This window comes from Melitaea cinxia, chromosome 19 (assembly GCF_905220565.1).
Source record: "Melitaea cinxia chromosome 19, ilMelCinx1.1, whole genome shotgun sequence".
NCBI lineage: Eukaryota > Metazoa > Arthropoda > Insecta > Lepidoptera > Nymphalidae > Melitaea > Melitaea cinxia.
Genome location: NC_059412.1, coordinates 2,099,264 through 2,126,981, shown reverse-complemented (window position 1 = coordinate 2,126,981; position 27,718 = coordinate 2,099,264). Strand labels below are relative to the sequence as shown.

General features: G+C 34.3%; 1 protein-coding gene across 1 annotated transcript; it reads left to right on the top strand.

The window, feature by feature from the left end:
- The first annotated feature begins 6,555 nt into the window (after positions 1-6,555).
- LOC123662877 lies at positions 6,556-17,127 on the top strand. The gene is made up of 4 exons (XM_045597660.1): positions 6,556-6,700; positions 13,718-13,875; positions 14,748-14,873; positions 17,001-17,127. The coding sequence occupies exons 2-4, from the start codon at positions 13,774-13,776 to the stop codon at positions 17,088-17,090; spliced, it is 318 nt and encodes a 105-aa protein (XP_045453616.1). The 5' UTR covers positions 6,556-6,700; positions 13,718-13,773; the 3' UTR covers positions 17,091-17,127.
- The last annotated feature ends 10,591 nt before the right edge of the window (positions 17,128-27,718 follow it).

Here is a 27,718-nt window from a genome sequence, read left to right as displayed (position 1 = left end):
ACCAGATGTCCCTAGAACTGACTACGTTAAAAACAGCGTTTACGCTAAATTAAAAAAAAAAAATGACTGAAATAGAACGAGCAATTTAAGCATAAAATCAGTTTGCACCTAAACATAAATGACACTATTTGACGGATATTTCGTATCTTCTTCTTCTTAAAGTGCAATCTTCTCATGAATTTCGGCGGTTCACTTTGGCAACTCGTAGCCTTGATAACGAAGCCGTGGCTCTGAATAACGAACGGGTACTTTCCCCAAACCGTTGGCGTATATTTTGTTAACAGCCTAGAAATGGCACATGTTTCTGATAATGATTTGTCTGACGAATTAAATCCCATCGAAACGTGTAAATACATATTAATACTAGCAGATGTGCCCGCGATTTCGTCCGCGTGGAATTTAAAAATAATGATTGTTCAGTTCGCATAGTTACAAAATAAATAAATTTGTAAATTAAAATAGCCTTAGTTATTCCTTATTACATCGGCTATCTGCCAGTGAAAGTCCCGTCAAAATCGGTAGAACGCACAGACAGACAGACAGATAGACAAAATTTTTAAAACATATTATTTTGGTATATGTACCGTGTGTACATTAAATTATTAATTAATTAATTATAATTTTATTTATTTTTAATTGTTGTTGCGTTTAAAATAATACATATTATATTTTAAACGCAACAATATCATATTTATAATGTTGCATTATGTTAACAACAAAGTTATGAATTGTAAACTGAATGTCGTTTGCGTTTGAAACTTTGTGAACTTGTCTCAAAAGCATAACCGCTGTTGATGAACTTTATTTAACGATATTGTTGAAGTCTAGTTTTGATATATTGTTTCATTACATCACGAAATCTCCGAAACTATAAAACCTAAAAATTTGAAATTTGGCTGGTAGGTTCCATATAGGGTGTAGACAACGCTAAGTACGCTAAGAACGGATTTTATGATACTCGACCCCAAGGGAAAAAAAGGGGGTTGGAATTTTGTATCGAAGTCCTATATTTTTGAAGTAAGATGCTTGAAATTTAAAATGTATGCCTTATAGATGATGAGAAGGTGTCCAAATAATGTATCTTTGGAAATCAACTCCCTTTTGGGGTTAAAACGGGGGATTGTAGGTTGACTCACTCATCACGAAATCTTCGAAACTATAACACCTATAAACTAGAAATTTGGCAGGTAGATTCCTTATAGGGCATAAACATCCGCTAAGAACAAATTTTACTAAACTCGATCCCTAAAGGGATAAAACGGGGTTGGAAGTTTGTATGAAACATATACAGCAGGGTCGGTTTAAAGTTTGCTGACCCTATCCCTCCCCAGGAGCTCTGACCACCTTACCCTATAGGAGCCTAGGAGCCTAGGAGCCTAGGAGCTTACCACTGCTTGAGAACAATAGTATTTGGCTGTGATCTTCTGTAAGGTGAGGTGGTCCCAATGACCCCAATGACACGAAGTATCAGACGCATACGAGTCTAACGTAAAGTTGCTATGAATATTTTTCTAAATGACTTATAATTCAGTCAAAGACAAAGATGTATTAATTTAGTTGTTGTTAATGAAAAAAAAATGTAATCAATTCGAAATTGTTGAGTAATATTTTGATAGTTTTTAATATCTTAAAAAATGAGTTCCGTGTCAATTGTTCGAAGCAGAATCTACATTTATTTCATTTCATTTATAAAATTAAAAATATCATAAGAATGTATACAATTTGTAAAATGACGAATCGTAAGTGCTTTTGAAGCCTTTATGAATAAAGTAATTTTTGGTCTTGGTTTCAATTTTATACGCACACTCCAGCGTTCTACTTCGTATAAATATTACATATTATTTTACAAATACGAAATTTTCGTAAACTCCATATAGACTTTGACATATGATTCAGTCGGATACACTAAATGTTCAATTTGTTAGCGGCCGTTGCACGTTGAATTTAATGCTTTAAATGCGAATGTTGCGCTGAATTTATTTAACAAGAAACGTAAATACATCACGTGTGCAACATTCGGTACACTCTGTTGTAATATTTTCATTACGCTGCGAGTAGCATCACAATCTAGTGTACTGGTGCAAAAGTGTCATTAACGTGGACGGTTATGGGTTAAATTATCATTCGAAGCAAACATTTCTACTTATACAAATATTTGCGTCTGGTTGAGTGTTTTGGGTGTTTGTCCTTGTAATGTTTTTATTATTCACAACGATATCACGACCTACTTGTATTGATGCAAAATTGTCGTTAACGTGGACGGTCACCGGTTAACTTATAATGTGTAACTGGTATGACTGTTTTGGGTGTTTTTCCTCGGACGTGTTCTCGATGTACTTTGATGAGCAATTAAAATGGTTGACCCTACGAGTAGGTGGTCTTAAATACCACAGACGATGGTCGTTATATTCTTGGTATGGGAATTCTCCTCCAAGCAGCAATTGAGCAAGCAGGACTTAAGCTCTAATCCTTCTACTATGTGAAGAGAGCGTCTTCCCCCAACATCGGGATCTATATAGACTGTTACAATATAGAACATAAACCTTACTAATTACGTCATTATTTTACAAACTTTTATAAATACTTTTTGCTGTACAAGCTGTTTTGCTATGGAACGACTCACGTGGCCATAAGACAAGCTCAAAATTTGTTTCTATTTAAAAAGTATTTGAAAGCATATTACCTTAGTATATAAATTATTTTTAACTCACTACATTCAACTTATAACAGATCATTCAATTTGCCATGAAGCATACATTATACGGTTACTGTATTTATATATTTATGTGTATGTAAATGTTTATATTATTTTTTATTTCGTACATATGTGTATATGTATATATAATTGTTATATATATATATATTTTTACTTATTTATATTTATATACCACCTGCCCATCTGAAAGGCAATATCCCTCTCATTTTCAGGTTGTCTGGAAGAGATTGCTTTTTAGCAATAAGATCGCCTGGTTGTACAATTTGTTACTATAATTGCTTGTAATATAAATTTTGTTCTTTATTTAAATGTGCAATAAAGTATATTATTATTATTTTTAAAGGTTATAAATTTAATGCTGTTATTTTCAAATTCGCCATACTGTCACCACAGTTTAATAGCGCAATAGGCGATAGTGATAATGAAGAGTTTATAATAACGAAACAACCCAACCCCAACCCCCACACTGTTCACCCAACTGTTTGACCCAATTTATTTAACTTTATGTAGTCTTTTTTCCTCCTTTGTCCACACTTCTAACCGCTGTTACTGTATCGTGTCCTGTGTCCAAAGGTTATCGCCTTTGTACATCTTGTATTTTATATTTTATATGTGTATGTATTTCGGTGTACATTAAGAATAAATAAATAAATAAATAAACGATAGTGATACGTGGTACCTATTTAAATTTATCACATCTTTCAATACCAGATTATGATAATTTTTATTATTAATAACAACAAATTAATATATGTATATTATGAAGTTATTAAATTTCACATCAATTCGTTTGCTGTCATGTGTATCTAGTTCCAGTAATTATGTTAACACGTACATAATTAATTTAACTAAATGTTGAATTGAAATTTATTGCTTTATTATGCTAACATTTAAGGTGATTTATTTATTATTCTAGCCTTGAGTGAAATTAATCATGGTTATTCTTCCACGGTTCCCCATGTAGAATAGGAACGAAGCTCAATCTACCACACTGGAGCACAGAGAGTTGGTGGATATATTAGCTTTTATGAGTAATGATCGATATCAGTATATGATAGGAACCGGGGAGACCCACAAGGATAGACATCCAAACTGCAAAGAAATATTTGTACAAACATAAATATCCATACCTAGTAGGAATCGAACCTGTAAACCATAGGTTATTGGGTGAGTGGTTGTTATTTTCTTTGGATTATTTTTATTGATAAATTTTCGTGAATGGATTTTCTTAACAGAATTTTCGTTTCGTATCCAATTGTAGATTTATGACGTTTATAGCGCTTTTAAGCTCCGTAAGTAAATTTTTTTGTTTGTTTTAATAATCAACGTTACCTTTCATGATTGGAAGAACTATCAAATCGATGTTGTTATGAAGTAATTTAGACTCAAAATACTGTAGTTTGGTCAAAAATTGTAAAAAAAAATGTACTATTTCTTGTATAATTATAAATCGCCGCTTTCAGCTAGAATCGAATACTCGATCGTTAGTAGCGCCAGTCGAAATTTTATTAAATACTAGCTGTACCCTGCGCGCGTTGCTGTGCTTTTTTTTGGTCGTACCAACTCGGAAACCTTTGTGAGCTCATTCATAACACTTTCAACAATCAAATGATCAAATGCATAGTTAAGATTCTATAAACGACACACAGACAAACATTCATTTTTACATATATATATATATATATATATATATATAGATGTCATCATCATCATTACAGCCTATACAGTCCACTGCTGGACATAGGCCTCCACAAGTTGACGCCAAAAATAACGTGAACTCATGTGTTTTACCCATAGTCACAACGCTGGGCAGGCGGGTTGGTGACCGTAGTTACTGGCTTTGTCGCACCGAAGACGCTGCTGCCCGTCTTCGGCCTGTGTATTTCAAAGCCAGCAGTTGGATGGTTATCCCGCCATCGGTCGGCTTCTTAAGTTCCAAGGTGGTTGTGGAACCTTGTTATCCCTTAGTCGCCTCTTACGACACCCACGGGAAGAGAGGGGGTGGCTAAATTCTTTAGTGCCGTAGCCATAAAATAAAATATAAAATATTTATCTTTTATTGTAAAATATTGTATCTAATTGGTATTGTATCGATAACTATGGCATATCACGATTACGATTCACCCTTCAACATCCCACTGCTGGACATAGACCTCTTTCTTCATGTCGGAGAAGGTTCGGAGCTTAATCCACAACTCTGCTCCACTTCAGTTACGGCATATAAACGCTTATAAATACTTCACGACCAGTAGGATTTTCTTCCGTGTGTGGGATGAAATACACAATACATAAGCTCCACGACAAAAATCGACATGGCCAATGCGTCGTCAATATAACATCTATGTATCCGTAGTTGCATTAATCGTACTAGAAGTATCTATTATATTTTATACTAGCGACCCGCCCCGACTTCGCACGGGTACGATACTAAATTTACTACAGAATGTCTTTATTTATAGTGTGAAGCTAGCTTATGACATGATTATTAACATAATAACAACAACATTCAAATATGCGTCGTTAGATTACACGTTGTTACAGAATGCGCTGAAGAAATAAAGATTCACCACTCGTTCCCCGTAGGTGATAGCGTGATAATATGTAGACTATATGTTGACCCGACTCTTTAATAATATTCGTGCCAAATTTGAAGTACATCCATGCAGTACTTTTTGAGTTTATCCCGGACACACATACAGACAAAAATTCTAAAATCTATATTTTTGGCTTCGGTATCGATTGTAGATCACATCCCAAGTATTCTTTTAAAAAAATATTCAATGTACAGTTTTGACTTTCCTATTATTTTATTATATGTGCAGATTCAGGATCTTCATATCATCTTTTATTACATCTATATAAAAATAAATAAAATTGGAGTGTCTGTTTGTAATATTAAAATTACCTCTTTTTACTAAATACATATGGATGTATACACGGTACATATAAATACCATTTTTTACAATTATTATGTCTGTCTGTTTGTTCCGGCTAATCTCTGAAACAGTTGGACCGATTTTGAATGGAGTTTCACTGGCAGTTATATTTTAGAAACTTATTTATTTTTTAATTCTTCGAACTAAATTTATATTTTTTTAAGTTTGATGCAGACGAAGTCGCGGGCACAGCTAGTTATTAAATAAAATTAATACAAATTTTAATTACATTTATATCTGCCCGTGTCATCCACCCACCGGTAATTAGACTTAGTGAAAATAATATGTTATAATAATGAAATTAGTTCGTGTTGTTATAAATGTCGTTATTAAATCTCAGTAATGAGCTCTATCATTATAAATAAGTATTTGGCATCTAAAATATTATCAATGTAACGAAATTATGTTATAGCATTTTAATCTTTGTGTGTACGCGATAGAGTTTATATTAGAATGAAATATTTTATATTATCAACAAAAATTCGTGTAATTAAGTTTGTGTTTAGAATTATTACGCTGAAATTCAGTTAAAACGCTACAATATGTTACAACGCGTCTAAATTAAATACTCAAAGATGTTATACAAACTTAGTTAAATAAATTTCATTTGTTGTTTTATTGCTATTTGTCAAAAAGATTTTAAAATTAAATAACTTTTTTTTTAATATGGTAATTTTATAACTTTGTAAATCTATTGTAAGCTTATTTTTTCTTAAAATTGTTGTATATGACTTGCAGTTTAATAGGAAAGTTGCATACCTAATGTAACACGTATTTAAGTAAAACTTCCTTACGCACGTAAGAATTAATTATTAATTTTACCATATATTTACTTTACATAATATTATTTTTATAATTTTGTTTAATTTAATTATGCTTAGTTTTTGTAGTGGCAACACTTCACATGATTCATATTCTTTAAAAAAGTAAAATGTAGATGATGATTTGACATCACGGCCTATACTAGGTTATAAATATCGCATGTCGGTGGGCGAATCATCTTTTTCTCTGACGAGCAGCCGACCAGGATTGAGTTATGTACTATGAGGTATTTTATTACATTCCCCTTAAAACATATGTTCCCCTTATAACATATGTTATATATTTCTTCATATATATATTGCTCAATTCTTTATGATGTTATATTGGAATTCAGTTTCACATTTTCACAATTCACAATTTCCACATTACAACTATTTTGTGATTTTGTGACAGTGTAATAATAATGATATGACAATGATAATATAATTTAATGGTTACAATTACGTTTGTCTTATTTACCTTATTCTTAAATATACATTAAGAATAAGGATTATATACATTAAGAATATGAATAAGGAATATATAAAGTAATAATTATCATAAATGTGCTTCTTCTGATATAAAAGTAATGGAGGGTAATTTAAAGCTTTTCAATATATAAAGTAATAATTATTATAAACATTATAGTTCTTTTACGATTAAAGTACCCGAGGGTAATAGCAGCCTTTCAAAACTTTATCTTAATAGTTATCTTTATAATCTCTATAATTCTATGACGCGCTTCACCTGGGGAGTAAATGGGAGAACATGTGTTGAGAGGGAGATATAAGTTAGGTAGAGCTAGAGAAGTCTTACTTCAGTCGTGTCTAAAGCACACTCGTTTTTTTTTCTTAGATTACTTTTTATTAAATGCCAACTTTGTAGGTATTAACTTTCTTTGTAATTTTTTGCCTTTTAAATATATGATCACGATTAAAACAATATAGTAAATACCAACTGATTTTCACTAAAGGAAACAAAAATATAAAATTAGTCTCAAAGTAAGAACAACAACAATTAAATGTTGTATGCGAAAATTAATAAAAAAATATACGCTTCAGCCCGCAATATCCCACTACTGGGCATAGGCCTCTTTCCCCGCGTAGGAGAAGGATCAGAGCTTAATCCACCACGCTGCTCCAATGCGGGTTGGCGGATATATTCCCTACTATGAGTAGGTTTAGGTTTAAAGAACTTTATTTCTCATAAGAATTTAACATTCACTTAAAATGAGATACAATGACATTTTTATACATTTGCAAGAGAACAGTTTTAACATCTGGGCCGTTGGAAGGCTTTCTTATTTACTATAGTGAGGATATAATATGATTTTTTAGTTTGGTTTTAAATATGTTCATATTATCACATAGTTTTATTACATCTGGTAGTTTATTAAACAGCTGTACTCCTTCAAACAGAATTGTTTTTTTACCATAATTAGTTCTTACATTATCAATATGTAGTTTATATTTGTTTCTTAAATTCGAAATATGCGATCTCTCATAAATACTCATTTCCGACTAACGATCGAGTAACGATCGCTATCAGGTGTACATGATAACAACCGGGACCGACGGCTCAACGTGCTCTCCTAGGCACGGTGGGGAGACCCACAAGGACTGCACAAACACCCAGACCACGGCAAACACCTGTATGGCCAATACAAACGTTTGTCATGAGCGGGGATCGAACCCGCAACCGCCAGCGCAACAGGTACAATCCATGGCTGTAACCGTTGCGTCAACGCGGCGTCTTAAATAAAAAAATAAAAAAATATAGTTATCTATGAAAAATTATTGTACATAGCGTCGACTTATTAGTTTCTAATGTTTAGTTAATCAATACTATTAACAAAAAAAAAAAAAATACTACCAGAACATTAATAAGAAGAATAAATAGCTCAAAAATATAGTAATTACTTTAATTTTTTAAACCAATCTTAGCCTAAATTAAGGTCATAACGTATAAATCCACCTTCAAAAAAACCTACTTCCCAAGTAGATAAAAAATTTAAAAATAATTTTTCGAAATTATTCACCTGAAAAATAAATTCAGAAACGTACATACATCCATTTAAAATCCTAAAAGATCTCCTTTCGCGTGCTTTATTTTAATTTTAGTTCAAAACTACCCCAAAGACGCATTTGTTGCAACTCATGGGAACCACTTCGAGGAAATATGTTCTAGAATTTACAGCAAGGAAGTTTTGCGAAAACAAATGTATATTTTAAGCTTTGCCCGTGTCTTTGTTCACGGATAACACAATCGTATAAACATATAACTTAATGTCTCTAGAGTAACTCAATTTTTCTTTTCAAATCATAATCAATTAAATTGACCAAATCGGACAATTTTCATCTTTATCATTTTGACCACGCGTTAGCGCCGCGGTCACAGCCCTGGTTTACGGCCGTTGCGCTGGCGGTCGCGGCTGCACATGGCATACATTTGTATTTGTATCGAGCATAAAAATGTTATCCGTGTCCTGTTAAGTGTGTTACGTACAATGCCTACAAGGGAATCGCTGACACCGCGCGTCGTCACGAGTCGCCGCTGCAATATATGACGTCAATCAAGACCATCATCAGCATTCTCATATTTTACTTTTTACATTGTTAACAAATGACAATTTAATTATATAGAGGCTCTAGGATCAAGCACTATTGTTACCTAGAATAAGTTTTATTTTAAATTTCACTATATGAATAAATTTTTATAAAAGTAATTGGTTTTTTAAGCTATTGCATAGCTTCTATCGCGGGCCTTGAGCGCAGGGACCGAATCCAGAAATTCCGTAACGAAAAAAACCTCACGCTCCCCACTCCGACGGGCACGGAGGTGTGGCTTGAAGGCCGTGCATCGTCTAACGTCGTTTCAGTTCGGCAGTCTTCGACACGGCGCACAGTGGGACAGAACCGTGCGTACCGTCTCAAAAATCTGTAACTTTTTTGTTGATTGAAGTAAATCGCTGAAATTTGGTATGTAGTGTCTCCAGAGTACATACAATCCAATAATGAATGTATCATTGTCAAATATTTAATAAATAATATAAAATAAAATAAAACAAAATAAAAATGTATTATTTTAATATTAAACCATGGTTTGGTTAACTTATTGAATTATAATTTTACAGTTTTATGATATTAATAAACCTATTTTATGTTATTTTATATTACATATGAATCTTACATTTAAATAAATGACAAATATATAATAACCCACTCCAAAAATATATTTTACAAATAATGTACGAAATTATTTTGATTTAAATAGCTAAGAGGTTCTTAGCTTCCTCTAACGATTTCTTGGATATAGTGACTGATGGTTTTCTGATACTTGATATATAAGGATCTGACGTAAATAGAAGACCATGAAATACGTCTTCGTTTGTTGCGGACCTAGAGCATTTTCTAGCATGATGCAATCTGAATTTTTTGTAATCTTTATTACGCGATTCTTGGGCACCCTCAGATAAATGACCAATGGGCAGAACAGCAAAATGTCTTATTATACTTTCCCCATGTATTAAGATTTTACGTACTGAAGAAGGCATATTATACCACATATATTTTGTTACGTACAGTTGTTCCATATTCTTTCTTTTTTTCGATTCCTCTGATAGATCTTCATAAGACTTTGGTGGACGTCCACGTTCTTCAGATGTTGTAGGTGTAATATCCATCGGTGCTCCTTCGCATTGTACCTTAAATTCCCCGTCTAACCACGATATATTATTACTAAAGAAACGTTATTTAGTTCGGTTAGATTTGGTCCACCGATCGTTAAACGCTGTTATAAGCGTTTTTAGAATACGTTTCACAATTAATTTACTTTTTTCAGACGACAAATGGTGGTGTTGTTCTAAGCATTTTTGAATATCTTCTGATTTTGTTCCATGGCTAATAAAAAATTCGCATAATACTCGTCGAGGCACAACAAATTCACTCATTTTGTTTTTATTTTTAACTACTTTTTTTTTACCGAGGTTGGTGAAGACTATATTATGTTAAAGCACACTAAAGTACTGGTAAATGACAACGTAAATCAATAACTTTTATACTGAAATTTCGTGTGAAAAAATATTACTATCTAGTGTCATTGTCAAGTTCCTAACCACTATCTATGAAGGTGGTTAGTAGTAGGTAGGTACTGATAATGTACACTAACAACTATAACTAGATACCACTTGATCCCTTTTCCTTCACCGCGATAGAGAAATACATAAACTATATGAGAAACATGTAATTCACACAGTGATAACAAAACATTAACCACATCTGACCGCACGATAAAAAAAATATACTACATACTAATACATTACCCAAAACTCCCACTTTACCTAAAGATTGAGTAAATAGATAATATTGTTTAAGAAAAAAAGGTCAAAAGTGATCTAAATATCCAAAAATCTCATTAATCAGAACTAAAATAATTTTTGGAATATTTTGTATTTTCTCACCATTAGCCATTTTTCGTTTCATTTCAAGGGGGGCAGATTCGGGCACTCAATTTATTTTGCCCTGACTTTTAGATTAGCTGCTCTATACGATGCTATCAAAATTACAACATGGGCAGACACCGCTAACTGTCAAAAGTCTATGCAAAGTTTCTAATAAGGATAGAATATTAGGTCCTGAAATAAAAATTCTTTACCTCCCCAGGTTTCACATAATGGTTCACTTAAATTATTTTTAAATAGAGTACTTCATCACCCTTCTAACCATATATCACACTTACAAATTTTCTGGTAAAGTGATGCAAATATGACCATGTAAACTGGTGGAATTGTGTTCTACATAATTGACATAATTTTGAGCGTCAACTTGCAAGCCTTATTCTAATACAAAAAATGAGAAATAGTGTATTTCAACTGCTATATAATATGCATTGAACATTCAGTTAGACATATGCATTAACAAAATATTCAATATAGAACATTACGAAAAGCTATTTTTGAGACGGTACGCACGGTTCTGTCCCACTGTGCGGCGTTGTGTGCGTGCGTTAAGTCGCAAAGTTATGTTTCTTATTTCAGTTATCATAAACCTATAGTTTCAATGATAAATATTCCTGAATAACCAGCAGCTACTGTAAGATAATAAAACCCACATGTATTGTAAAATAATAAAAATATTTTAAACAATATTAACTTTTTATTTATTTAATAAAAGAAAAAAATATTGTTTTCTTATCGGTCACCACGCTCAAAAAGTGTAACTTGAATTAATATCAAAGAAAAAGAAATACTGCATAAATAAAATAAATAAATAATTATAATTGCATAAGTTGATACAAAATGCTATGCAATAGCTTTATCGCGGCAGTCCCCGAGTGCCACACGTTTTTTTGGATCCATCGGCTGTGGTAAACGTAATTAGTGTAATACATTACCAATAAACTTATTTAATTCATTAAAAAAATTGTGCATTGATTTATGTGTTTTGATTTCTACCACAGAAAATGCTACTGTTTCTAATGCTAATGCTACTGGATTCTCAATTCGACTGTATATATACAATATTTTTCAATGTTTGTGAACCGATTTTGATCCTTCTTTTTTTATTGGAAATAAGATATCCAAAAGGTGGTACCCATGATAAGGAGACCAGGATTTGATGATAGCATCCCAGAGAAATCGAGGTTAAACTTCGAAAATCGTCTTGGCAACTAGCGCGTTTCTTAATTTTCTACGTCTACTTACGTTGTATTATTACTTTTCGATGTAATTGATGTCTGTTTTTTTCGTTTGCTAGCAAACACAATTATCTTATTTAAGATTATTATATGCTTTTTAGAGTTTCCTAAAGTGACTGCAATAGTCAATCTTGTTCAAAGATTCGACCACATTGTCTACATGCAAGGATACTTTTCACTTCATTATAATGAAGTGTTAGGTGGGTTTTGGTGTTAGGGTTACCGCGCTTAGTGTCCAATTTCAATCTCCATTCCTCTTCAAAATTTTAACACTTGTGTCTGTACCAGCCTTCACTCTTCTGTATCAGCATCGCGATGGATTAACCTCCGATCCTATTTCTATCTGGACGATCGTTCTCTTATGTGGAGAAATAAGGCTATGGCTATCAATAGGAATGAAATGCTATAGGCTAAATCATCATCACATCAATATTAATTCTAAAAAATATTTTAATTCATGTTTTATATAAGATTGCAATGACTAATTTACTTTTTCATATAAATTTGCTAATTGAGCAAATCCTATCATTTACGCGACCTTGCCTTGTTATAATACCCTCATAATGCTATTACAAATTTCTGTGTGTTCATCTATACGTGAAATGAATGATATTTCCGTAGAGATTTTATCTATACGGACGGGAAGCTGCCTCGCTATTACATCGTCATTAATTTGGTGATATTTTAAAACGTACGACGTCGAAAATGTTTAAATTTTTTCTTTATTTCATTTTAATTTATTATGTGATGGCGGAGAACGATCAAGGTATATACGGATATTTCATAATTATGTGTATTGTTTTAAGTTGTTTTGGATTGTATATTTTCACATGACAGGGAAAGATTTACGTAAAAATTTCAGTATATTTTTATGTTTAACAATATTTTATTTTGCGACCAATACAGATATTTACTATTTTATTATTTATTTTATCGTTACTAATTGAGTATAAAATAAAAAAGGCAGAATAATATAGGTACAGTTATTGCTTGACTTATTGCTGCAATAAAATGCGAAAGACTCCTGCAGCTGAACTGGCTTCACACGTATCGACTCGTCGTTCCTGTGGGCCTAGCCAGTGAGGTTGAGAGGGTGTCGCAGAGCTTAGGCAACTCTGCGTGTTTCCTGAAGAGTGTCCCAGGCGAGAGTATCTGTCTGTGGAGAGGACACTTTTTTAAATCGTCTGCAACAGATGTGACTAAGGCTAATGATGCTGCTCACTTCACAATTACGTGAAATTAAATGAAAATATTTATTTCGCCATAAGATCGCACCCACTTAACGAAAGTAAAAAATTATATGTTTTCACAAAAAATAAAAAAAATAAGCTAAGGTAGCCAAAACACCAATCAATAAAAATAAAAAAAAACTAGCCTGTTTTAGACCACACGAATGAAGTAAAAATTACGAAAGTAAACTCTTTCGCTTTTAATTTCACTAATTTAAATCTCCCTCTTAACTTTCATTCGCCTCCATCTAAACATTACATACATACAACTTTGATAATGTACCTTGTTGCGTCTATGGGCTAGTCAAATCAAAAAATGTTAATAATACCTTCTTTAACAGATACTGCCATAGCGGCAGTAGTACATAAAACTTTGAAAGCTACGGCGCGTTCCTGCATGGTATCAATCAACGCTACGGAAGCTGACCTGGAATATCTTCGTGATGACCCTCCATTCCCCCATAAGTCTGCCTGCGTCATCACCTGTCTTCTAGAAAAAGTATGTTTATTTTTATATGTTTAATGAAAACTATTTTTTTTTTTTATTTTTTTTATAATGAGATAAAATAATTTTCTATGATCTCATTCTTGTAATAAATAAATAGGTAATCATTATAATTGTGTTTGCTCACTAACTAAAAAAAAAACCGAATTAAATTTAAATCGACAAATAATACAACATCGAGAAAATAATTAAATAATACGCTTCAGCCTGTAATATCCCTCTACTGGGCATATGCCTCTTTCCCCATGTAGGAGGAAGAGAATCAAATAATAATAAGTGATAATTTAAAAACTAATCAGTAGCTCTCCATCATATTAAAAAAAATCATCAAAATCGGTACACTGATTACACATAGACTCAAAAAGACACATAAAAAGCTATGAGGTAACATAAAAATGCACAGTTGAATTAAGAACCGCCTCCTTTTTTGAATTCGTTTAAAAATCATTTAATTTGTAATTGTCGTCATATTTTTTTTATTTCTTTATTTTTTTGGCCAAGTCATTTGTGTTGAAAGCCAACACGAATGAATCATTTAACAAATAATTTAATTTATTAAATTAAATAACTTAATATTTACACAAATACATAGAATGTGTACTGTTTACCGTGACAAATGAATTTTTACAAACATCTCTGATTGCCTTAAGCGTCTTATGAATTATAATGACAATTAAGACAATTAAATCTTTATGAAAAACTTTGTAATGGCAATGCAGATGTTTGTCGTGGTATCAGCGTTGTGTGTATTGTGTGTGTTCTGAACCCCTGACAGAGGAAGAATTTCTGCTGGAATCCGTTGAATGTGAGACGTGGAGAAATTCTTACTTGTTAAATTTTAGACCTTTTATTAATTTATTTAACAGGTAGGAGTCGCGAAGAATGGAAAATATTCGAAAACCGGTTTTATGGTGACCGTTAGTCCTCTAGTGTTGCACAACATGAAGAAATTGGAGCACATGAAAAATGTTTCTGAGAACTGTGAAAAGGAGGTAAGTTATTAGAGTACAATTTATTTCAATATGTTCCTCAACTTGCATTGGCAAAGCGTTGTGACTTGTGGTCGATTGTCTTTAAAATTGCTCTCTTTTAAAGCAAAGATAGAAGATACAAGATTTTAGAGTTGGAAGAAAAAAAATCCAGGTTATATTAAATACAAACATAAAGATATTCCTAGAAAGAGAAGATTCGAGATATTCTTAGTAATTAGTAATAACTTTTAGAAAATGTAAATATAGCCAGTATTTTAAGTTCCTTATCGTAAAGAACGTTTGAAACAAAATTACTTACAATTAAGGGTTAAGTTTTACTTTTTGGGATAGCTTATGATGGATATCTAAACGTTTTAATAATAAAGATTACTTTTTGAAAGCCTACGCAGGGTTACTACCAAAAACTAACTGATTTTTTGCCACTCCGTAATTTTCTGTACTTAGCGAAAAAGATGTCATCGACAACCCTTGATTACTTTTTTCGTTCTTCCTAGTAATTGAGGTCTTTTATTAATTTAAATTAATCCCTTTTCAATTATAAGGCTTAGTATTTTTGCTAAAACGTAAATAGACGGAGTTGCTTATTTATCTATTTAATGTTCCTTTTGTAAATAAGATTTTTCACTACACAAAGGACCAAGCCATTAGCTAATATTTTCCAACTTTTTTGCCATTTTTAACATTTTTGTTTTTAACGTTTAGTTATAATTTTAACAAGCGATAGTTGATTACATGCAGTTCGTCTAGACTGATATAAAAGCTATTGAAACTAGCTAGCAACTCCTCCAAAAAAATTAACTTCATATTCGAAACAGCAGGTAGTCATACTAGGGGCCATTGAGTGTGAAGCGTGTATTATTATATATTTTTTTAAATATGTATATGTTATATTAAATATGTATATGTATATATGTTTATAAACAGTTTATTTACATTACTTCAGCCTATCGCAGTCCACTGCTGGACATAGGCCTCAACAAGTTCGCCCCAAAAATGGAGTGAACTCATGTGTGTTGCCCATAGTCACCACGCTGAGCAGTTGGGTTGGTGACCGCAGTGCTGGCTTTGTCATCCCGAAGACGCCCGTCTTCGGCTTGTATATTTCAAAGCCAGCAGTTGGATGATTATCCCGCCATCGTTCGGCTTTTTAAGTTACAAGGTGGTAGTGGAACTGTGTTAGCCCTTAGTCGCCTCTTACGACGCCCACGGGAAGAGAGGGAGTGGCTATATTCTTTACTGACGTAACAACACAGCATATGCTATCTGAATAGACAATTTATATTGATTTATTCAGCCCGTTACATCTCACTACTGTGCGTTGGCTTTTTTCTCCACCTAGTAGAAGGACAAGAGTTTTAAACTCGATCAGATCGGATCGGAGCCCTCAATAGATGGGCAAGATCTAATAATCTTAGTCTTAAGGACCTAAGCCAACTATAGAAAAAATTTCAGTCCTGAGAAAAGCAGTATAATTGCTGACAGCATAAATTGGTCTGATGTTGTTTCTATAAACAAGTTGTTCCATCTCGTGTAACACTAATTTGTTTAACCAATGTATCTTGTTTACCAAACCCACTATCCTATTATCATATTTAGTCCTAAACTCACACTAGATTAAGTTAATCTTGGTTAGATTATTAAGGGTATATTATTACGTGATGCGTTAATGTTACTCGAGGGTGTATTTCGTTTGTAGATTTAGCGATATTGCAATATGTGGTGCTTGTTGAAATGTATCCAAACATGTACGTGCGTGGACGTAGAATTAAAACGAGTTGTAGTAAGTACAAATTTAACGATAACAATACAGTCTGTAATATCCCACTGCTGGGCATAGGCCTTTTTCTCCATAAAGGAGAATAATCGAAGTTTAATTCATCTCGCTGCTCCACTGCACGTTGGCGGAAATATTCGCTACTATGATAACGACCAGGACCTGGAATGCTTTAAGCTCATAGTATAAGTTACTTAATTTTTATATTATAAAGATACTACATATAATTTATTGTTTTGAAGGTCAATCCAATTTACCTAAATCAATGACAAATTGATCATCATAAATTTCATGCGCCGCTGATTTTGATTTGTTATTTTGTTTAAACGTTTCAATTTCATGTTCTGTTACAGATAAAACCCAATGAAGATCCTTGTCAACTGGGCAATGAAATTACGATCTGCGTTTTCAAATACGCCCCAGAATTGCATTTTAAAAGCTGAAGCACTTTAAGTTTCTATTAAAAGTTGAAGAAATTTAGGAGTTATTTGTTTAATTTGAACCCATTCATAATTAATGGAAAATGACTTAATATAAAAATATACTTATACTAACTGACCCCGCAAACGTTGTTTTGCCATATATTTTATTAACTCCCTTAATCCCCCTCCTTTTAACTTAGTGGTATGAAAAATAGATGTTGTTCGATTCTCAGACCTACCCAATATGCACACAAAATTTCATGAGAATCGGTCAAGCCGTTTCGGAGGAGTTTAACTACAAACACCGCGACACGAGAATTTTATATATGAGATAAGTCAATTGTCAATAAATAAATAAAATAATAATTATACAGTTTTTTTTGTTTGTGACAGTCACAAAGTGTTCATTGCTCGCTATGTAACAACTTAAATGTAATTTTTTTTTATTTTCATTGGACCTTTTTCGTTTTAATTTTTCAATATCATAAAATAACTGAGAGTACGGAATGGATAAATGGTTATATAGGTTAGTATAAATAAATGATTGTTGTGTTTCTGTGGTGAGTAAGGTGACCAGAGCTCCTGAGGGAGATTCGGGGTACGGTCGGCAACACGCTCGCAATGCTTCTGGTAATCGCTTACCATCAGGTGAGCCGTACTTTTGTTTGGCGACCTAGTTGTATAAAAAATATTATAAATATTTATCATGTCTTATTTTTATCATAACAGTTGGGATCATTTTTTTTATAATTATTATCTCATCTGTTATGCTACGAAAAGAGATACATTTTTTCGATTTTGGAATATTTTCATTTTATTAACTTAATTTCATTTTATTGACTTCCAACAAAGGAGGAGGTTCTCAATTCGACTGTATTTTTTTTTAATGTATGTTACATCAGAACTTTTAACTGTGTGGACCGAATTCGACAATTTTTTTTTAATCGAAAGGTGGTGTGTGCCAATTGGTCCCATTTAAATTTATTTGAGATCTAATAATTACTTTTCGAGTTATATTTAATAATGCGTTTTTACTTGACGCTTTTTTCGTCGACCTACGTTGTATTATACCGCATAACTTTCTACTGGATGTACCGATTTTGATAATTCTTTTTTTGTTGGAAAGGAGATATCCCTAGTTTAGGTACCATGATAAGGAAACCAGGATCTGATGATGGGATCCCAGAGAAATCGAGGGTAACTCTTGAAAATCCGCAATAACTTTTTACTGGTACCATGATAAGGAAACCAGGATCTGAGGATGGGATCCCAGAGAAATCGAGGGAAACTCTTGAAAATCCGCAATAACTTTTTACTGGGTGTACCGATTTTAATAATTTTTAATTTAATCGAAAGCTGATGTTTGTCATGTCATTTGTCATGTGGTCACATATAAATTTTATTGAGATCTGATAACTACTTTTGAGTAATCTTTAATAACGCGTAGTTACTTGACTATTTTTACGTCGATCTACGTTGTATTACTCGTCGATGTAATTGAAGTCGGTTTTTTTTTCGTTTGCGAGCAAACACAATTATATAGATTGCTTTCGTCAATGAATCGACTCTCAAATATCATATCATATAATATATTAATACACTTAGGTTAAGATGTTTGCCTTCCTATTTGGGAAAAATCTCACAATTACTCCACATAAATTGTATATCGCACTGTGAGTCGCACTTGAACTGCTAAATACCAATGGTCAAACTATCTATACATTTGCGCCGTTTATATTACCGTTTATATTGTAATTAGCTCTCTGGTTATCTCCCAATTGATCGAAAGCAAGGACCCTCTTTCCGGGATTGAACCATTACACCCTCCTATTGAGTTTTCCGTTAAAATTAACTTTCGGGTTAAAATTAGCTCGAATCTTGTATTGGGGCTAGGTTCCGCTTCTACAAAGCTGACTGTGACAAAATTACAAGTGCCCTGAATTCTTCTTGGGAGAAGAAATGTCGAGTTATGATTGCTGTTCTGAGAATTATCATTGCTAAACATGTGCCCAAATCCAAAACACGGTCTAGTAAATATCCGCTATGGTTTTCTGCAGCACTGATAAAAGTCATCAATGAAAAATTTAAATGTCGTAAAAATGGCAACCGTCGTGATTTAATTACTTTTAAGTTGCTCAGGGAGCGTTGCGCGAAGCTTCATAATCTAAACTATAAATTGTATTTGAATAGCCTGGAAACAACTTTGTCTTCAAACTCTAAACTTTTTTGGACCTTTATCAAGCGCAAAAAGGGTAAGTCAATTTCCTATCCTGCCACGATGTCCTTTAGTGGCTTCTTGCGGACGTGGACAGATATAATATCATAAAATAATAACGGTTCGTTATTAAACAGGTTTGTTATTTTTGTTGGCGTCCTGTCGTGTTGGCGCATTGGCGTATTGGCGTGTTGGCGTATTTGCGTGTTGGCGTGTTGGCGTATTGGCGTATTGGCGTATTGGCGTGTTGGCGTATTGGCGTGTTGGCGTCCTGTCGTGTTGGCGTGTTGGACTGTTGGGGTCTTGGCGTATTGGTACATTGGCGTGTTGGCGTGTTGGCGTGTTGGCGCATTGGCGTATTGGCGTATTGGCGTGTTGGCGTGTTGGCATGTTGGCGTGTTGGCGCATTGGCGTGTTGACGTGTTGGTGTGTTGGCGTATTGGCGTGTTGGCGTATTGGCGTGTTGGCGTATTGGCGTGTTGGCGTATTGGCATGTTGGCGTATTGGCGTATTGGCGTGTTGGCGTGTTGGCGTGTTGGCGTATTGGCACATTGGCGTGTTGGCGTGTTGGCGCATTGGCGTGTTGGCTTGTTTGCGTGTTGGCGTATTGGCATGTTGGCGTATTGGCGCATTGGCATATTGGCGTTTTGGCGTGTTGGCGTGTTGGAATGTTGGCGTGTTGGCATGTTGGCGTGTTGAACTGTTGGCGTGTTAGCGTGTTGGACTGTTGGCGTGTTGGCGTATTGGCACATTGGCGTGTTGGCGTGTTGGCGCATTGGCGTATTGGCGTGTTGGCGTGTTGGCGGGTTGGACTGTTGGGGTCTTGGCGTATTGGCACATTGGCGTATTGGCGTGTTGGCGCATTGGCGTGTTGGCGTGTTGGCGTATTGGCGTGTTGGCGTATTGGCGTGTTGGCGTGTTGGCGTGTTGGAGTATTGGCACATTGGCATGTTGGCGTATTGGCGCATTGGCGTGTTGGCGTATTGGCGCATTGGCGTACTGGCGTGTTGGCATGTTGGCGTGTTGGACTGTTGGCGTGTTGGCGTGTTGGACTGTTGGCGTGTTGGCGTGTTGGCGTATTGGCGTGTTGGCATGTTGGCGTGTTGGCATGTTGGCGTGTTGGACTGTTGGCGTGTTGGCGTGTTGGACTGTTGGCGTGTTGGCGTGTTGGCGCATTGGCGTATTGGCGTGTTGGCGTGTTGGCGTGTTGGCGTGTTGGCATGTTGGCGTGTTGGACTGTTGGGGTCTTGGCGTATTGGCATATTGGCGTGTTGGCGTGTTGGCACATTGGCGTGTTGACGTGTTGGCATGTTGGCGTGTTGGACTGTTGGCGTGTTGGACTGTTGGCATGTTGGCGTATTGGCACATTCGCGTGTTGGCGTGTTGGCGCATTGGCGTATTGGCGTGTTGGCGTGTTGGCGTGTTGGTATGTTGGCGTGTTGGACTGTTGGGGTCTTGGCGTATTGACACATTGGCGTGTTGGCGTGTTGGCGCATTGGCGTGTTGGCGTGTTGGCACATTGGCGTGTTGACGTGTTGGTGCATTGGCGTGTTGGCGTGTTGGCGTGTTGGCGCATTGGCGTATTGGCGTATTGGCGTGTTGGCGTGTTGGCGTGTTGGCGTATTGGCACATTGGCGTGTTGGCGTGTTGGCGAGTTGGCGTGTTGGCGTGTTGGCGTATTGGTGTGTTGGCGTATTGGCGTATTGGCACATTGGCGTGTTGGCGTGTTGGCGCATTGGCGTATTGGCGTGTTGGCGTGTTGGCATGTTGGCGTGTTGGCGCATTGGCGTGTTGGCGTGTTGGACTGTTGGCGTCTTGGCGTATTGGCGTGTTGGCATTTTGGCGTGTTGGCATGTTGGCGTGTTGGACTGTTGGCGTGTTGGCCTGTTGGACTGTTGGCATGTTGGCGTATTGGCACATTGGCGTGTTGGCGTGTTGGCACATTGGCGTATTGGCGTGTTGACGTGTTGGCGCATTGGCCTGTTGGCATTTTGACGTGTTGGCATGTTGGCGTGCTGGCGTGTTGGCGTATTGGCGTATTGGCGTATTTGAGTTAAGCGGACAATAAAAAAAATGTCGATGTTTCCGCTTTTAGTAATTTTCCAATATGCTATGAAACAAAACTAATGAATGAAAACTATTGCTAACGGACGTCAGATGTAGCCCGGATGACGACCACTGACTACTGCGGTCAGTCAGGCGTTATACACATTGTATAATTTATATGTAGAAGAGCCGGTAGAGATAACTCTAGAAGAAGTCTCTTCCAGCTAACCTGCTGTAGTTGTTTTATTTATTTTTTATTTTTTATTTTATTACTGGACTTTCGTTTAGACAAAATATCTGTGTTGTTACGGAAACGGGTGTCCGGTAAAGAGTACGACAAAAAAAAGGAGGAATTCGACTGTATTTTTTTTTTTATATATATGTTACATCAGAACTTTTGACCGGGTGGAGATTCCGACAATTTTTTTTTTAAATCGAAAGGTTGTCTGTGTCAAATGGTGCCATTTAAATTTATTTTAGATCTAACAACTACTTTTCGAGTTATATCTAATAATGGTTTTTACTTGACGCTTTTTTCGTCGACCTATGTTATATTATACCACATGACTTTTTACTGGATGCACCGATTTTGATAACTCTTTTTACGTTGGAAAGTAGATATCCCTAGTTTGGTACTATGATAAGGAAACCAGGATCTGATGATGGAATCCTAGAGGAATCGAGGGAAACTCTCGAAAATCCGCAATAACTTTTTACTGGGTGTACCAGTTTTGATAAGTTTTAATTAAATCCAAAGCTGATTTTTATCATGTGGTCACATATAAATTTTCTCGAGACTTGACTATTTTTTCGTCGATCTACGTTGTATTACTACGATGTAATTGAAGTCGGTTTTTTTTCGTTTGCGAGCAAACACAATTATTATAAAACCTCTCTATACACCACATTTTTAGTTTTATTTTCAGGCTGCAGTATAAACAACCTAGCAGGCGAACTTATAGCTGCTGTATATGTTTCATACAAACTATCAACCCCAATCAAACGCCCTTAGCAGTGGAATATCAAAAAATCCGTTCTTAGCGGACGTTTACTAACTATAATCTACCTCCCTGCTAAATTTCATCTTTGTCCATCCTGGATGGATGGACCATCCAGTGGTTTTTGAGTTCTCATGATGAGTGAGTCAGTGACCTTTCTCTTTTATATATATAGATTACGATGTATGATTTGGACACTTCCTCGCCATCTATAGAGCATACATTTTAAATTTCAAATCTCTTACCTTAATAACATAGGACTTTCATACAAACTTCCAACCCCCGTTTTATCCCCTTATGGGTCGAGTTTCGTAAAATCCGTTCTCAGCGGATGTTTACGCCCTATAAGGAACTTACTTGCCAAATTCCAAGTTTGTGCTTTTATAGTTTCGGAGATTTCGTGATGAGTGAGTCAACCTACCATACCCCGTTTTAACCCCAAAAGGGAGTTGATTTCTAAAGATACATTATTTGAACACCTTCTCACTATCTATAGAGCATAAATTTTAAATTTCAAGTCTCTTACTTCAAAAACATAGGACTTTCATACAAACTTCTAACCCCCGTTTCACCCCCTTAGAGGTCGAGTTTCGTAAAATCCGTTCTTAGCGGATGTCTACGTCCTTTAAAGTACCTACCTGCTAAATTTCAAGTTTGTAGGTGTTATAGTTTCGGAGATTTCGTGGTGAGTGACCTTTCGCTTTTATATATGTATAGATATAGATATATAGATAGATTACGAATATTTTTATAGCATCTTAAATATGACACATTGTTTTGACGATTACAGCGCCACAGTGCTGTAATTTATATAAATAAAAATGAATGTTACTAAGCGCATATGTATATCATGCTCAAGAATGACTCAACCGATTTGGAAATATATATTTTTTGTATGTTTCATAAGGTCCATGGAAGGTTTTAATACTCAATCAGTTCAGCCTATTGCAGTTCACTGTTGGGCATAGACCTCCCCAAGTTCACGAAAGACATCCCGGTTTTCCGCAATTCTCATCCAGCTTACACCGGCAATCTTACGTAGATCGTCAGTCCAACGAGCCGGAGGACGTCCCACACTGCGTTTGAAGACTACTACGAAAAAATACTATAAACTTTCTACTTCTTTCTCTTACTACTATAAAAAAATACTATAAACTTTTGATAGAACGAAGTCTGTCTGGGCAGCTTGTAAACCTGAATGTGGTCACAGAACGCAATAATTTGAAGATTATAACTTATAGTATATAACAGTAATGGAAACTGAACCGTAGTAAATACAAAACCAAAACAATATATCACATTTTCCGAATACACTAGAAATAATTAAAAAAGGTATGGCACACATACCATTTCTATTACCAATAATATTCAGCAATCACTGAAGCAATGTGTATAATTCCTTCATTTCAATTTTCTCTTGACTAGATATAAGCTTACATATTTTCAAAAATACTTCTCTCCTCAAACAAATGCTTTCGAATATTTATACAAAGTTTGTGGTATCAAAAATTTTCTAAGATTGTATTAGGTTTGTAATATTCTATTAAGTGTGTTTTTTATATTTATTTAACTTAAGATTGTGTGATTTCATGCATTGAATGCTTGCGAGATGATTTCAGGATCCGAAAAGCCAGGATTGAGAAAAATTTCTTGTGCCTACCTATTTTGAATGATTGCATGTTTTAAAACAGACCAAAATACGTAAACGTTTAATACATTTTTAAGCGACTACAAAAATGGAGGATGTTCTCAATTCGATTGTATTTTCTATATGTGTTACCTCATAACTTTTTACTGAGTAGACCGATTTCTATCATTCTTTTTTTAATTGAAAGCTGGTTGTAGTTACATTTGATTGAGATCTCGATAATGATTTTTGAGTAATCTCTCATAATTTTTACTTACTTGAGTATTTTTTTCGTTGACGTTGTTGTTTTACTGGTCGATGTAATTATAGTCAATTTTTTTACTTGCAAGCAAATACAATTATAGCATAAGCACTCTTAAGTCTCATTAGTCCTTGAGTGATATGTTATAGCCAACAATTACATGTTCCTAAAAAGCATATTAAAAAAAATAGATTTGCTACCTTTGTCAGTACGGAGAGACCAGATTAAAAAACAGTCGGCCAAACTCTCCTATAAATCCGTTCAAACCATTACGGTACATATCGGCTAACGTTTCGAGTTCCACGTCTATATTAATGGCATTACCAGATGTCACTTAAAATTCCAGAACAGTCCATAGTTCGAACGTCGATTTTAAATTTTCCTCATTTATCGCAAATAGTGTTGAAATGACTTTCGAAGTTTTTGCCTGACGTTCGCTTTAGTTCTGAGGTTATTACTGAAATTGAGTTTTCGGTACATTGGTAATATCTGATATTTGAAATTAATTGGTAAAGGTACCAAACGGTAGTAGTGACAGCCGGTCTAGTTTTGTGGTTAATTTAGTTTTTTTTTTCTAGTGTACAATAAAGAATATATTATATTTTATTATTGTGAGTAAAAAAAAAATATATTAAATATATAAATAAGTATAAGTTAAATATGAAAGGGCAAAAATATTCTGATCAAGGTGTACCTTTTGCTTTGATTTTGAGAAAGACTTTTTAAGTCTCAGGTGTATAATCAAGTAAAAGCTTAGTAAAGATTACCTACTTCTAAGACCTGAAAATCGTTATACAAGGAAACATTTGAATTTGTCATGAAAAATTATTTTTTTATAGAAAAGATGACATTGAAATGTCGTTTTAAAGGATTAATATTTTGAAAGATTATAACTCTTAAAAGATATGACATAAATGTGTACTTAAAACTTTTTTTGGAAATAAACTAATAAAAACTACATTATTACAATTAAATTCCTTTTTACCCTTGTTTCTATATATTTTTTTGAGGGTTCCAAACTATCGATGGATACTCTTAGATGGACCAAACGTATAAGTCAGCACTTGAAAATTAAATCTTAAAATTTAATCATATGCTAGATTTACTCTTGATCTGAAATTATCAAAAAGAAATTATAAACAGTTTACAAGCATAAATAAACTACTTTCAATCAAACTAATTTCAATGACAGCTTTCGCACAAAGAGACAGACAGACAGTGATCGTCGAAAAAATAGGATTTCATGGATAACTTTTACGAATTCTCAAAAATACTAGTTTCCAAACGAAATTGCAATCACAGTGCAGGATGAAATTAAAAAATAAAAGTGTATGAAACCGTGGCGGATTTCTACTTTTTTTTTTTTAAATTAATCTTTTCGATTCTACGAATTGCCGCACTTTTAAAGTAACACAAAAACCGCAGCAGCAATAAAAGGTTGTTTTATAATGCTATTTTTCATTTATTATTACTCGACAACACGCAGTGCAGGGATCTGCAAAACAAGACCACAGATTATTTCGACTGAGCAGCTGAATCACTTTTATGTATACAATACAATACAATACAAATACTCTTTATTGTACACTATCAGAGAAAAATTTTACACCGTAAAAGAAAATATAGACATGTACAAAAGGCGGTCTTATCGCTAAAAGAGCGATCTCTTCCAGACAACCTCTAGCATGAAAAGGACATGACTAAAGAATTAGACGGCATGGAGGTGTACATACATAATATATACATATAATACGTAAATATACATACACATATATACACATATACATACACACATACATATATATATACATATACATACATACACATACACACATACATACACATATATATATATATATATATCAAATATATATAAACATAATATATAAAGAATATGAAAATACGAATATACATACGACAGAAGAGAGGAAGGACCGGCTAAAGTCATTGTCAGTAATATTTGTAGTAAATTAAATTTATAAACTTATAATGTGACTCATAAGTTTAAATAGTGTTTCTTTAAGTAACTTTTAAAAGTGTCTAGTGATTGTGCCCGCCTTATATTTACGGGTAAAGCATTCCACAACCGAACAGCTTGTACCGAAAAAGAGTTAGTATAAAAAGAAGAAGTATGAGAAGGAATTTTAAGAATAAGATTATTATCCGATCGAAGAGACCGATCGTGACAGTTTGATAGTAGCTCAAAGCGCTCTTTTAAATAGGAAGGCGTCTTTGGATTAAACAGTACGCAGTAGAGAAGTGAAAGGATGTGAGTATTCCGGCGAAGTCGAATTGGGAGCCACCCGAGCTTTTTGCGAAACTCAGAAATGTGGTCATATTTCCTAAGTCCAAATATGAAGCGAATAGAAAGGTAAATGTATTTTATATTATTCACTGGGCATTCAAATTTTTTCATTAGTCTTAACATTTCAACGATAAAATACTTGTCTTTGAATTTTGTTTCGTCACGAGGCAGAATGACAGCGATTTTTTTTGGGGCGATAGAATATGTGTCACTTTAAAAACCAAAAAGTTCACAGTTTACATCTATGGATCGGAGCAAATTGACAAATTTTGACCCTATATTTTTATATTTAGCCAAACGGTTGAATGAGATAAGTTGCTAGGCATTAAGTCCTTTTATTTGAACTCATCTGATTTTGATGATAAAAAGTGCTTAAATAAGAAATATAAGGTAAGGATAGTGTTAGTGCTTCTTAAAGGCTATGGTTGCTCTCCAAACGAAATTGGTAAATATGTTTGTCTTACGTCCAATTATTTGTATAGTGATTTGTTATATGGTTTCATTTAATTTAAATATGATTTATCTTTGTCATTTACATATTTATGTACTTTTTCACTTATTTTGTTTCAATCATTTAATTGCAAATGAAAAATAAACACACACACACACACACATACACAAACAACACAAACAGATACACAGATAGATCAACCTATCGTAGTCCACTGCTGGACATAAGCCTCCACAAGTTTGCACCAAAAATGGCGTGAGCTCAATTGGTGTGCTTTGTCATAGTCATAGTTGGTGACCGCAGGGCTGGCCTTGTCGCACCGAAGACGCTGCTGCCCGTCATCGGCCTGTTTATTTCCAAGCCAGCAGTAAAATAACCATAAATAGCCAGCAGAAAAATAAACAGACCTTAAATATATCGACAAGTAATACAACGTAGGCAGACAAAAAAAAATTGTCAAGTAAATACACATTATTGGAAATAATTAAAAAGTTTCTTGTCCGACCTCGATTAAATTTGAATAGGACCACATGAGATGTTTCAAATTTCGATTATAAGAAGAATAATCGATATCGGTCTACCTAGTAAAAAGAACAAAAGACGTAAAAAAAACAACAAGAAACAAATCCAGAAAACACAACTAAACCATCTCTAAACGGTTGAGTAATTTAATAATTTAATTTGCACTTAGATTTAAGGTCTCTGACGAAAAAAATACTGCACTACACAAAGCATTTCTATAAAC